The 12905-nt window shown below is 38.3% G+C and overlaps 1 protein-coding gene across 2 annotated transcripts; it reads right to left on the reverse strand.

Moving 5' to 3' along the window:
* Nucleotides 1-1424: 1424 nt before the first annotated feature.
* si:dkey-5i3.5 (uncharacterized protein LOC565091 homolog) lies at nucleotides 1425-9893 on the reverse strand. 2 transcript variants are annotated; one of them, XM_061722665.1, is made up of 5 exons: nucleotides 9781-9893; nucleotides 7922-8192; nucleotides 5919-6165; nucleotides 5499-5781; nucleotides 1425-4200 (listed from the first exon to the last, which is right to left on the reverse strand). In XM_061722665.1, exons 2-5 carry the CDS (start codon nucleotides 8156-8158, stop codon nucleotides 4185-4187), a joined length of 783 nt encoding a protein of 260 aa, XP_061578649.1. In that variant the 5' UTR covers nucleotides 8159-8192; nucleotides 9781-9893; the 3' UTR covers nucleotides 1425-4184. The 2 variants fall into 2 exon arrangements, with proteins under 2 accessions (XP_061578649.1, XP_061578647.1); XM_061722663.1 differs by lacking the exon at nucleotides 1425-4200 and having other exon boundaries at nucleotides 4467-5781.
* Nucleotides 9894-12905: the final 3012 nt, after the last annotated feature.

A 12905-nucleotide genomic window follows, 5' to 3' on the forward strand; every position in this document is an offset into this window, starting at 1 on the left:
CATTCTGTAATAGTGCACATTTTTAGTGCAATAACAAAAGTGCAAACAGAAAGTCTGTAGAAAACAAAATAATAAAAAAATATTTAAAAAATATTAAAAAATAACGTATGAACTCAACAGATCAATGCCATTTTTCCATTAGCATTTTATGACTATTTTTTGACTCTCCCAGTAATACGGTACAAAGTGTGTTTTCAGCTCAATACAGGACGCGTACTTTACTTTATAAATACGGGACGATTCCATTTTTCAAAGGATGGTTGGCAACCCTATATATGTTCCACTTGTAAGGAAGTTCAGCAGGACATTAACTCGCAGAGGTTTCATGGAGTATTTCATGCTGATCCAGAGGGTTGGTTTAAAAAAGGCTGGCCGTATATCCACTGCAAGACTACTTATATATCTGCTTTTCTTTTAAATCACATTACTTCATTGGGACAACATGGATGATGGCTTTGTGGTTAGCACTGTTGCCTCACAGCTGCTTTTATTTTAGAATGTGGCTTTAAGGATATTAATGAAGGATAGCGGATGATTACAGACTTCAGCCACCAGGTGAAGTATTGAGTTTGCCACATTGTCACTTCCAGTCATATCCCCAATCCCCCTACAATTCTGATTTGGTAATAATCTAATTTGCTTTTAGATATGTCTTTGAATGCAAGGCCCAAATGAAAATACAGAATACTACTTTACCTTTAGGCAATGCACAATATCAAACACAAAGCCAGTCTAAAGTGTTTTACCTCGTACATAAAATCCACAAACAAACAAGAAACTCAAAAACAACATGTAGGAAAAACGCAAATAAAACAGATCATAACAAAGAATAAAAAAATATAATAGATAAGATAGTGGAGTTGCATAGTAGTAGCAGATATAGCAGGAAAAATAAAGCAAAGCGAAGGAAAACAGCCATTTTAAAAGTCGTTAAAAGTCACTAAAGCCGAGACACATTCAAATTAACAGGAAGTGTATCCATCATTTTGTAGCCTGGCTGGTTCTTACTTAAGAACTATGACTATGACTTACTATGAGCCTCCTAAAGCCTCTCTGTCCCCTATTTGGCCGAGACATTTTACAGCCCTGTAATTTATGGTCGGTTATGAACCAGCTGCAACACTAACAAGTCTATTCTGTAAACACTTGTACATTTCTGTTTATTTCTGCTAAATCATGTAAAATGCAGATATTTAAAGAAAAACCTTGTGTATTCTGTTTGTGGAAAGAGAAACGTCAGTATGAGCAGAGTAATCTAGATTGACACCAATACCATGTACAATACAAATAGTGTTTAATTTGAACACTATTTGAAAATTCAAATAATTGTAACTTTCTTTTTAGTAACAAAATAAAATAATAATTAGGACCCAAAACTGGACAATTGTAAGCAAGATTTCTTTATTATATTTTCAAATAGCACACAGAGACAAAGAGAAATTCATACATTATTTGTGATATAATTAAACGTCATAAATGCTCAATCAATGAAATGCAGAGCATCAAATTATATCAGGCACCACTTCATAATCCACCACCACATTCAGACATTTCATTTATTTTTCTAACAACAGAGGTTTCAAATATGAACCACAAGACTTCAGTAGTGGTTTTCAAGTTTAGTTATTCACTGCTTTGGTCATTTTGACTGCAGAGATTGACTATTGTGCACAGATCTCCACTGGATCATTTAACAGAAACAATCAAACCTGATAGCGAGAGAAAAAAATTGAATAATAATTCAAAACTCATGAAAAAAAAAAAAAAAAAAACAACTAAACATTTTCTATTCTTTAGTTAAGGCACAGTGTAAATCACAAAGATAAAACAGCAGGGGAACATTTCACTTTGGGTCTCTACACCAAATACTCTAGTGTATACCGATCACATTTGTTTGTGTTCAGTACCATCAGCATACAACAATGTCCTTTTGACACTGTAGGGTAAGGAAAGTTATCCACAGATAAACTGACTGCTGACCAGGTACTATGAATTTCTTTTCTAAACAAGATGTGAAACACAGGACCATACCAGCTGTATGGTCGGTGTCAAAAGGCTGGTTGTACATCGACTGCAAGACTTGTGTGTCTACTTTTTTTTTTCCAATCATATTACATAATTGGGGCAACATGCATGATAGCATTGTTGCCTCAGAGATGTTTTAATTCAGAAAGTGACTTTAAGGATAGGAATAAGGATAATTGATGTTTCCATTGCAATTTCTGCCACCAGGTGGAGCATCGAGTTTGAGTTTGCCACTGAATCAGATGTTTTTATTCAAGTCTTAAGTCTCCAGGAGGATGTTCCAATACGAAACTAAGTCAAAAAGAGACGTAAATTCGATTCCGGAGCAGAGAAAGGGTTAAAAATTCCTGTCCCATAAAAAGAATATAAAAAACAGTGCTCCTTCATTTATGGGCAGTGAAAGAACAGGACATAAAATGTCCTTCATTGTATTAACTCATTTCATGTTCAGCCACATTCATTTAATTTCCTCTCATTTCTCATGTGTGTCGGTAACTACTTGCCAGGCCGTACCAAAAGTTATTTCAACTTTTGATTGAGCCATAGTGTGAAAAAAGAAGTACATTTCGATAGATCAGCAAATCTCAACTGGTGGGTTGGGACCCAAAAGTGTGTTGCAAAGCTTTGCCTCTTACTTACTTACGCCTACTACCCCTTCTGGGGCATAGGCCGTCAACAAGTGAAACCTTTGCCTCAGGTCAAGATAAAACTCTCAGGGAAAGCTTTTTTCAGAGGTACTTCTCAGTTGTTGCACTCTTATTTTACAAGTCTGTTAAAAATGGTTATTACTGCTATGTTTTAATGACTTTCAGCTTTCTGTTTAGTGTATGATTGAGTAACTGAATTGTTTTACTAGTACAGTGCTTCTTATATACTCAATGGGTGGGTATTGAGGTAAAGTGATACATTTTTGAGTCTATTTGGAACGAATTCTAAGCTTTTGCACTTTATTTAATTTAATGTTTGGGCATGAAAGTACTGATAATTCTATACAATCTGGGGTTAAAAATCCTGTCCCAGCACTGTCCCTCCCTGTGCAGAGTGGTTGCCACAGCAGAACACAACCCTGCATGCATAGGGGGGGTTTCACCCAGCTTGGAATCCAAGCAGGGACCTTGTGACTGCGAGGAAACGGCACCAACCACCTACAAAATCAATTGGGTCACGGCTAATCAATAAAGGGTGACGGTGGGTCCCAAAGCCACACCCACTGAGAACCACTGAACCAGAGCACTGTAAAACAAGACTAGATGCATGCACATACTTTTCAAAGCTCCTGAAGATGTGTTTCTGTGAATTTGTCTCTACACATTGTACAGCAGCATAGAATAAATGGGTTATAGTCATGAATATTTGTCTTCTTAAACTACGTGAATGCTAATGGACAAGCATGTTGTTCATTGCTGTAAAACCCTAAACCCAGCAACGCTCAGGTCAGAATGACCCAAGCCAGAGCGAAGGGCCTCTGTTCCTCTGAGCGTGTGCCTAACCCTCTGTGCCTTACAAGGATTAAACCACAGAGTGAACACTCAATAAAATGTACAACAGTACATGCTGTCTGTGCTTTTTTTTTTTTTTTTTATTTGAATCATTTCTCAAAATAGCTTTAAGCAGGAAAATGTTAATTCACAAGACCAAACAATTCCTTTGTAAAATTGTATTATTAATGCATTTAATTTTTCACACATTTAAAATGATTTGACCAGAAAAAATAAGATAACAATTGTTCGTATATTTCTATTTAACTGCATCATGTTTGTCCTTTTACTGCAGCACTTGACACAGTTTTAGAAGTGTCTTCAATCAAGGAGCATGTGTATCAAACCGTTCAGATCCCCTGCAAAAAATGTGTGTAAGCAAAACGATTCTTCACAACAGGCTACTGGAGGAGGAAAAACAAAAAAGGTGATTTCATTTGGTGCTATAAAGCAGTATTTCCCAACCAACCCTGGTCCTCAAGTACCCCCATCCTGCATGTTTCTGTGCTTCAACACACCCTGATAGTCCGGGCTGTTGAAACAAGGAAACGTCTAAAACATGCAGAGCAGGGGTACTCGAGGACCGGAGTTCGCAAACACTGCTCTAAAATCTGGAATCACAGACAAAACAAAAACTACAGGACGGAAAATAGCTCGTATGAACAGATTCATCAGCTCCAATCAATCCAAAAAACATCTGCAGAGGTGAAAAAAAAAAAAAAAAAAAAGATCAGACACAGAACGCTCCTGCAAGATCCTCCAACAATATTACAATAATTATCTACTATTATAATAACAGGCGTGATAGAACTACAAGAAATATAGCTTGAAGATGCACATACAGTGAGTGTGAACAAGTAAACAATTATAGGCTGTAACAGTTCTATGAAGAATTTTCTTTTTTAAAACTCTTAAAAAAAAAAAAAAAAAAAAAAAAAAAAAGGAGAATTTGTCTGCATATAAACTAATAATAATAATAACAACATCAATAATAATAATAATATGAACCTTATTCCTTACCTTAATCCTTACATTTCTTTGCTACCCCAAATGTTATCTGTTACTCATGTTGCCTGGGTTTTTTAAGGGTCATGCTCTCTTGTGCACATCATATTTTATTCCTGATAACTGCAATTCTTTCAACATACCGTAGGTTTTCTCTTTGCACTATTTCACCCATCATCACGATTTTTCTCCTTGCAAACTCACTTTCTAAAGAAGTTTGTAAAGAAACATTGAGAAGCCGCGTGGATTAAGCCATATTATCTGTCGTGACGCGCCTCAAAGTCAAAGAGCTGCGACGTCATGTCACTATCAGACACATTCATGAGGTAGTGAACCCCACATTCTTCAGCTGTGGGTGGCTTTCCTGAGCTCTGTATTGGGGTATAGCGCCACTGCTCTGCTGTGATGGAGAGTTGCAAGCGCAAGTTCATACTTTACTATACTATACTATACTATTTTGTTGTTGGAAGGCTGAGGTGGTCACCTCGCATTTTCCTATGCTGGAGGAACCCTGCCTCCTCCCCGTTCAGTTGATGTGGTGCATGCATATGCTGTGTGAGACTGTGAAAGACTGGAAATATCTAGCAGATAGCAGATGGTACACATGGCAGCCACGATGTGTACACATATGCATGGAGGCAATGAACTTAAAGCAGAACTTCTTTTTTTTTTTAAACATCAAGTGCAGCATGCATCTATTCCTTCATGCTGATTAAAATTGGTTCACATGATCTCTATATCACATTGCATCTAGGGGTATTGCGAGTTGACTGCAGTCTGCCTGCATCAAGTATGTGGCATAACATATTTTCTCAAAAGTTAACTGTGACAGTAACATATCACAAAAGACATATTCTCTATTTGAGTTTAAAAACAGAACAAAGTCAGTTTGGACTGAGGTTTGAATGAAACTACATCTTTGATTTCAGCGGGGCGATGTGGAGTGACTGGAGGAATGTATCTAGGGCGCTCAGATATTCTTGTGGGTACCTCTTTAGATGACCCGCGTGTGTCGAGTCCTCCCACTTCTTTGCTGTGATGTCCATCCCACGCTTTTGCCAGTAAGCGATCAGTTCTTCAACAGTTTCTGAGTTACTCATCACGTCGTTCTCGCAAAAGAAGAGCAGCACCGGAGCCTTGACTGGATTGTTCCAAACCACGTCGATGCCCATGTTAAAGTATTCCACAGTCTGACGTTTGAAAACACTAAAGTAAAGCAGGCTCACTCGCTTTACAAGCGTGTCCAAGACAGGAAATAAAGTTTTACCAAGACCTAGGGAATAAAAAACAAAAAAAAAACAAACACTTTATCAGTCTGCAATGGATAAAAGCACTGCTCAAACATAAACTTTATAATTTTACACCATTTTAATGATTCAATGAATGAGTGGGATTCTGTTAGTGTCTTACCAATAGCCATCTGCTCCACTGAGCCCAACACCAAGCTGTCATAGATTTGGCCTCTGATCCTATTTGTGACTTCCAGGTATCTATGTTTGTCCCGGGACATATGTACCAGCAGTTGAGCAAATGTGTAGCCGCCAATCGAGAAGGCGTGGACAAGCAGGGGGCGAGACACAAAGCGCTCACTCTGGAGCAACTCCAGCACCCCCTTTCCACGGTCCAGACCCCAGCGAGGCCACAGGAAGTCTTTGATCTAGTAAAATAAATAAATTAATTAATAACATTGATTTCAGTTAAAAACAGACGTATTCAATTTGATAAATCAGGGTTCATTAATGCATAATTTAGCTGAAGGTTGTGTGCAATACAATAAATTGTACATTCCCTCATATATGGCATTTGCATTGAGCCACATTTAAAGTGCTCAAGTTAGGATACATTATAAGTTAAACTTTTGGTTATTTCTAAGATTTCAGCTGTCAACCAAAAGTTGGACCACTGTCTGAAATGCAATCAAATTAAAAAGTTAAATAATCATTATGACATATAAGACTTTAAAGATTTCACAGCATGACATCCTCCGTCCTCAGAACATGAAATCATAGATGAAAACTGTCACATGGCTATAATTATTCAGTGTCCTGATCCTTCATGACACATACACAGGGACTATGGCTACAATTGTGACTCACCCTACAGGTGTTTACATGCAACTGGAAATCCTTTGCAGTGTCTAATCTTAAAAATACCTTTGGACAAGGCATTGTGGGATACTTCCCATCTGCTGTTGTTGTGTGTACATGAGTTAAAGACAAAATCAAGGCCTGTGGAATAAAGGCTGTAAAAGTCTGTACATATGAACAAATCACTATTTCCAAATTGATATAAACATTCAATTTACCATAAAAGCCAACCATTTACCAAAGACCAGGCTATATTAACTCAAGAGTTGTAACAGGGTGTATACTAGGGATGGGTGATATTTTACCGTTCACGATAAACCGTCAAAAAAATTCCCCATGATAAGAATTTGTATCTCGCGATAAAAACGATAAATTCCTGTTGACGACGTTTTTGTGTAAAACTGATTTATGGTTCTGAGTTAAATCCACGCACAACGTACGTGAAGGAAGGAAGGAAGGAAGGAAGGAAGGAAGGAAGGAAGGAAGGAAGGAAGGAAGGAAGGAAGGAAGGAAGGAAGGAAGGAAGAAAACAAGGAAGGAAAGAAGAAAACAAGGAAGGGAGAAAAGAGGAAGGGAAGAAGGAAGGAGAGAGCAGCCGGAAAGAAGGAAGGAAGGGAAAATAGAAGGAAGGAAGGAAGTGAGAAAAGAGGAAGGGAAGAAGGAAGGAGAGAGCAGGAGGAAAGAAGGAAGGAAGGGAAAAAGAAAGAAAGAAAGAAAGAAAGAGAAATGAGCCAGAAAGAAAGAAAGAAAGAAAGAAAGAAAGAAAGAAAGAAAGAAAGAAAGAAAGAAAGAAAGAAAGAAAGAAAGAAAGAAAGAAAGAAAGAAAGAAAGAAAGAAAGAAAGAGAAATGAGCCAGAAAGAAAGAAAGATAAATTCCCGTTGATACGTTTTTGTGTAACAAACATGGCGGATCTGAGAGCGAGATAGATTTATAGTTACAAAGGTGGAGTTGAATTGGTATTTTCTTTTATCGTAATTTTTATCGTTACCGGGATAAATGTCAGAAATGATCGTGATACATTTTTTAGTCCATACCTCCTATCCCTAGTGTATACATATAGCTATCGATACACTTCATGGACTGTGTCTAGGAACATGGACCAGGGTGCTTGTGGATTCATGGAAAGACTACAGTATATCTGAAAGGTCCCTAAAGTGGTGAGCAAAGCTGTCCGAGTTGGTTGGGTTTTGGAAATTTGATCAATCCAAAAATAAGTAAATAAATCCAAACTTATGACTGGTTTTAGAAGTAATACCAATTTAAATGCTGCAGTAACATGCAGCAGAGATCAAGAGGGGATGACTGAAGATGAGCATGATTCCTACCTCGCTCTCCACCACGAGCACGTCAAAGCCGGAGCGAAAGTAGATGTCACAGTATTTGGCCACAGCTTGTGGACGTGAGCCGTACCAGGGCAACATCAGCAAGAGGGGTTTGTGGACCTCGGAGGTCTGGCCGGGACCTCGTGCGGCTGGAGACGGGACTTCATTCATGTACAAGGTGACGTTTTTCCTGAGGCGGTGGGCTGAGACGCCTCTGCTCAGGGCCGTCCTGGCCAGCATCCCGGCGGCTGTCTCCCCGCAACGGAGACGCTGTCTGCAGATCAAACACAACAAGGCAGGCAAGGCAAGTTTATTTATATAGCACAATTCAACTCAAGGTAATTCAAAGTGCTTTACATCATCATTAAAAGCGGCAAGACATAATTAAACAGTAAATAACACATAAATGAAATAAAATGATAAGAAAAGAAGGTAAAATCATAAAAAGCACAGGTTTTTAAAAATAAGGGCAGTAGAGTACAGCAGGTAAGTATTTAATTTAGGAGTACGTTTCAGTAAACAGTAATGTTTTTAGGCCTGATTTAAAGGATCTACAGTTGGAGCAGACCTCAGGTCTACAGGAAGTTTGTTCCACCGGTGAGGAGCAGAATAACTGAACGCTGCCTCACCTTGCTTGGTTCTGGTTCTGGAACCACAACAAACCAGATCCAGATGAACCTCAGGGGTCTGGGAGATTCATAGGAACTAACAGATCAACCATGGATTTTGGTCCAAGACCATTCAGGTCTTTGTAAACCAGCAGTAAGATTTTAAACTCTATCCTTTGACCCACTGGAAGCCAGTGACCGTTGTTATATGGTCCAGTTTCCTGGTGTTTGTAAGAACTCTGGCGGCAGCGTTCTGGATCAGCTGCAGCTGCCTGATAGATTTCTTGTTAAGGCCTGTAAAGATGCCATTGTAATAATCCAACCTACTGAAAATGAATGCATGAATACGTTTTTCCATGTCTTGTTTAGACAGAATCCCCTTAATTCTGGCAATGTTTTTTAGGTGGTAATAGGCAGATTTAGTGATAAACTTTAGATGGCTGTTGAAGTTCAGGTCTGAGTCAATAATTACACCAAGATTTCTGGCTTGATTTGTAGCTGTCAATGACATGGAGCCAAGGTGAGCGCTGATCTTTTCCCTTTCATTTTTAGGGCCAAAAATGATCACCTCTGTCTTTTCTGCATTTAGCTGGAGAAAATTCTGGCACATCCACTCATTGATTTGATGAATACAGTTACTCAATGAGATTAGGGGACTGTAGTCATGTGGTGACACTGAAATATAGAGTTGTGTGACGGGACTGGAAAACTGACAGGATAGTTTCTTCCCCCAAGCTGTTGCTCTGATGAACTCTCACAATTAATAGAGTCTCAGAGAAATCCATCACTGTGCAATAACAAAAATAGCAGTAATTATATCACATGCTGTAACAATGCACTTTCAAGCAATAATCATGTCTGCCTCATTCTGCTGCACCTTTCACTTTAAAAAAAATTGTATATGTTATTTTATTTAGAGCCATCATTGATCTACATCATACTGCTGCACCTTTCAGTTCTTTAATTGTATAATATGTTAATAAGTGCCACATTTGTTTATTCACTGTTTGCTATTTTGAATAGTACTGTTCTGGGTACAGCGAGCGAAAAAACCGGAGTCAAATTCCTTGTTGGACAATGTTCAAACTTGGCCAATAAAGATGATTCTGATTCTGATAGAGCAGACAAACCCGCTCCACAGACCTGTAAACCTCCGCGCTGGGGAAGAACTCACAAAGCCGACGTGTTACATAAAGTTACATAAAGTTACATAAAACTTAAGTTTCCGACGGCGTGCATGGTAAAGCAGCTGACCTGTTTTGTTTGTTCCAAGCAATCCTCTATAAACGCGTATAAAACACCAGTATTTCACCGCAGTGTTTACAGTTTCCAGGGCCGATGAGGAACCGTGTGAGAGCAGCGTCCTCCGCCCTGGCTGCGCGGTCACGCTGCGGAGCTTTATAGCCGCCTCGTGACTGCCCCCTGCTGGCCGCCGCTGCGCACTGACGCTCTCTTTGTTCTCTCTTCTTTTTTCCATCTTGGTGGTACTACTTTAAAAAAAAAAAAACTTTATTAGCAAATCTTGCTATAAAAATACTCAACCCAGACTGGGTTGAAATCAGCCCCCGGGTCTCGCACTCAGCAGGCACGCCGATTTTTCCCAGTGGCCAGCCGCGGTACTGCAACAAAAAATCCCATGGGGCCCAGAAAGCTTTTTTCCCATAGACCGCAATAATAAAAGAGAAGCCTCTAAAACTGTTCACAGGAACCTCCAGCTGTAATCACCGGCAACTACTAATCTTTGTATTCTATATTTTTAAGTCATGGACTTTATATTCGTCAAAAATGTTTTATAACGGCCAGAAAAGTCAAAGAAAAGTCTCTTTCTGGGCGTGACGTCACGGCTGACGTCACAGCCGTGTCCGTGCATTCCACGGATGTATTATATTAATATATATTATGTAGCCTAATTATATTATATTAATACATTAATAATATATGTAATACTATACATGTAATAATATACATTAATTAATATATTAATACATCCATGGTTGAAATACTAACACGGTATGGAACAGCACATACAATGATGGAGTAAATTATAAAAATATCTAGTATGAATAAGAAGTCATAATATAGATAATGAAGGTCATAATAATAATAATAATAATAATAATAATAATAATACATAAATAAATAAAACAGGTATGAGGAATAGAATCAGATGCATAGAAAACAATAAGGAAAGGTCAAGACAGTTATAGATAAAAGGTTCCATTCCCAATGATGCATCCCATCCCTTGGCGAGTGAGTTCCAGCTACTGCCATCAGGACACAGGTTTAAAGTCCCCAGAACTAGGACCACACGCTACAGAAACAGCTTCGTCCCTGCTGCTGCTGCTGTCTCTCTTTTAAACAAATCTTAACAATTTTTATTTATTACCGAGGTCTATCCTGCTTTTAACTTATTTATTTCTATTTATTAGAAACCCTGACCTTGGGTTTTACTTTCTTTATTCATTCATTGTTCTTTGCCTTGTGGGCAACATCTACTTTTATCCTGTCAGTGAGCATTGTGATACCTGCCATGTCTGTCTTGTGCTGTTGCAAACCTGTTCATGGTTTTTACTGTTTTTGTCCTGTGTCAAATTGAGGACAGTAGAGATTGTGTGTGAGATGCCTTTTACTGCAAAACAAATCTACCTACGGGTATTAAATAAAGTTAACTTGAACTTGAAGGTTAGTCAGAGGATACAGGGAAAAACTTTTCATAGTTGATTAAAAATATATTGCTTTTTTTTGTTGTTTATCAAATAAAGAGATTTAATGAGAGAATTTAATTCTAGTAGAAAATGGGCAAGTGTAAGAGTAGCACCAGCAAAATTCTGTTTGTGAATAAAGAATTTAGCGTAAATAATGATAAAATTCAATAGGTGTTCAAGAGCACGATCTTTAGGATAATTAAAGTGACAAATAATATCTTTAATGTTAAGTAAATAAACAGATTTAGCAGCATTGAAAAAATGAAACTCAAGATCACTCCAAAATCTTTTGGATATGTCACAGTGAAAAAATAAATGCAGAGATTTGTTTCGTTTCGTTAGTTCCGCTGTTTCGTTGGTACAAAAAACTACAGGAGTCATTAACATCCGTACATTTAGCAATGATACAGTTGACAGGGTATATGTTGTGTACAATTTGGAAGTGGACTTCTTTTGCTTTGTTTGAGATGCAATATTAATGTGGTAGGAGCTGCAGGCTCTTCTCCAGTTTGTCTTCAATCAGAATCAGAATCAGAATCAGAATCATCTTTATTGGCCAGGTTCGAACATTGTCCAACAAGGAATTTAACTCCGGTAGTTTCGCTCTCTATGGTCTTAAAGGTAAACAATAAACAAATAAACAATAGACAAATGTTGAATTTCTATGTACAAAAATTATAAACATTTTAAGGTGCAGCAGTTTGAGGTAGTGAGAATAATTATGACCTATTTACAATTTCTACAGACAAGAATTATGCAAAAGTACAAGATAAAAAATTAAACATTTTTACAAAAGAAAATAAAAAAGTGAGAGGTGCAGCAGAGTGAGGCAACATGAATATTAAAGAGGGGTGCTGGATGATTTATTTATATTTTGATGATTTATTTTTATATTGCACGTGATTGGTTACTCTGAGACTTTGTTATTTGTGAGAGTTCATCAGAGCAACCGCTTGCGGGAAGAAACTGTCCCTGTGTCTTGAAGTCCTGGCGCACAAAGCTCTGTAGCGCCGTCCAGAGGGGAGGAGTTGGAACAGGCGGTGTCCCGGGTGTGAGGGGTCGGCATAGATTCGACCCGCCCGTTTCCTGGTCCTGGACCGGTACAGGTCGTCGATAGATGGGAGGTTAGTCCCAACTATCCTCTCTGCAGTCCTGATAGTCCGTTGCAGTCTGTACATTTTTCAATGTGAGATTGCCAATAGAATTTACATCTAGGAATAACTTGGTTCTTTTTTGAAAACACCGGCGTATATGCTTGTTATTACACTTTTTATCTGTTAGTTCTATTCCACCTAACATTAATGCAGGTAGCGCTTTCATAAAATGCTCTCTTTGTTTTCCGGCGTTACTGCAGGCTGCTTATGACTCCAGCAGCTGCTCTCGTTTTCTGTCACTACTCCTGCACAAATATTTACTGTAACCCCATCATTGACATGGTTCCTCGTCGTGATGCACCATACTGACAATTGTAATTAAGCTGCTATATGTGTTGAAATCTTTAATCTAACCCCTTTTTTACTTTTCTTCTTACATTTTTTTTTGTCTTAAATTATCTAAAGTGGCTTACATATCCCAGCAGGTGTTTCAGAAGGTTCTTGGTCTGGAGTATCCCAGCTATGTGTTGAGGCTACAATGAAAGGGGTGCTTTTGGGCAGTTATTAATATCCTTGTGTT

This window comes from Cololabis saira, chromosome 5 (genome assembly GCF_033807715.1).
Source record: "Cololabis saira isolate AMF1-May2022 chromosome 5, fColSai1.1, whole genome shotgun sequence".
Lineage (NCBI taxonomy): Eukaryota > Metazoa > Chordata > Actinopteri > Beloniformes > Belonidae > Cololabis > Cololabis saira.

Excerpts from the sequence above, each read along its gene's own strand:
- si:dkey-5i3.5 (XM_061722663.1), bottom strand. The coding sequence starts at position 8,158 with ATGCTGGCCAGGACGGCCCTGAGCAGAGGCGTCTCAGCCCACCGCCTC. Across the intron at positions 6,166-7,921 it reads TGCTCGTGGTGGAGAGCGAG|ATCAAAGACTTCCTGTGGCC; the intron begins GTAGGAATCATG and ends TTATTTTACTAG. Across the intron at positions 5,782-5,918 it reads AGTGGAGCAGATGGCTATTG|GTCTTGGTAAAACTTTATTT; the intron begins GTAAGACACTAA and ends TTTATTCCCTAG.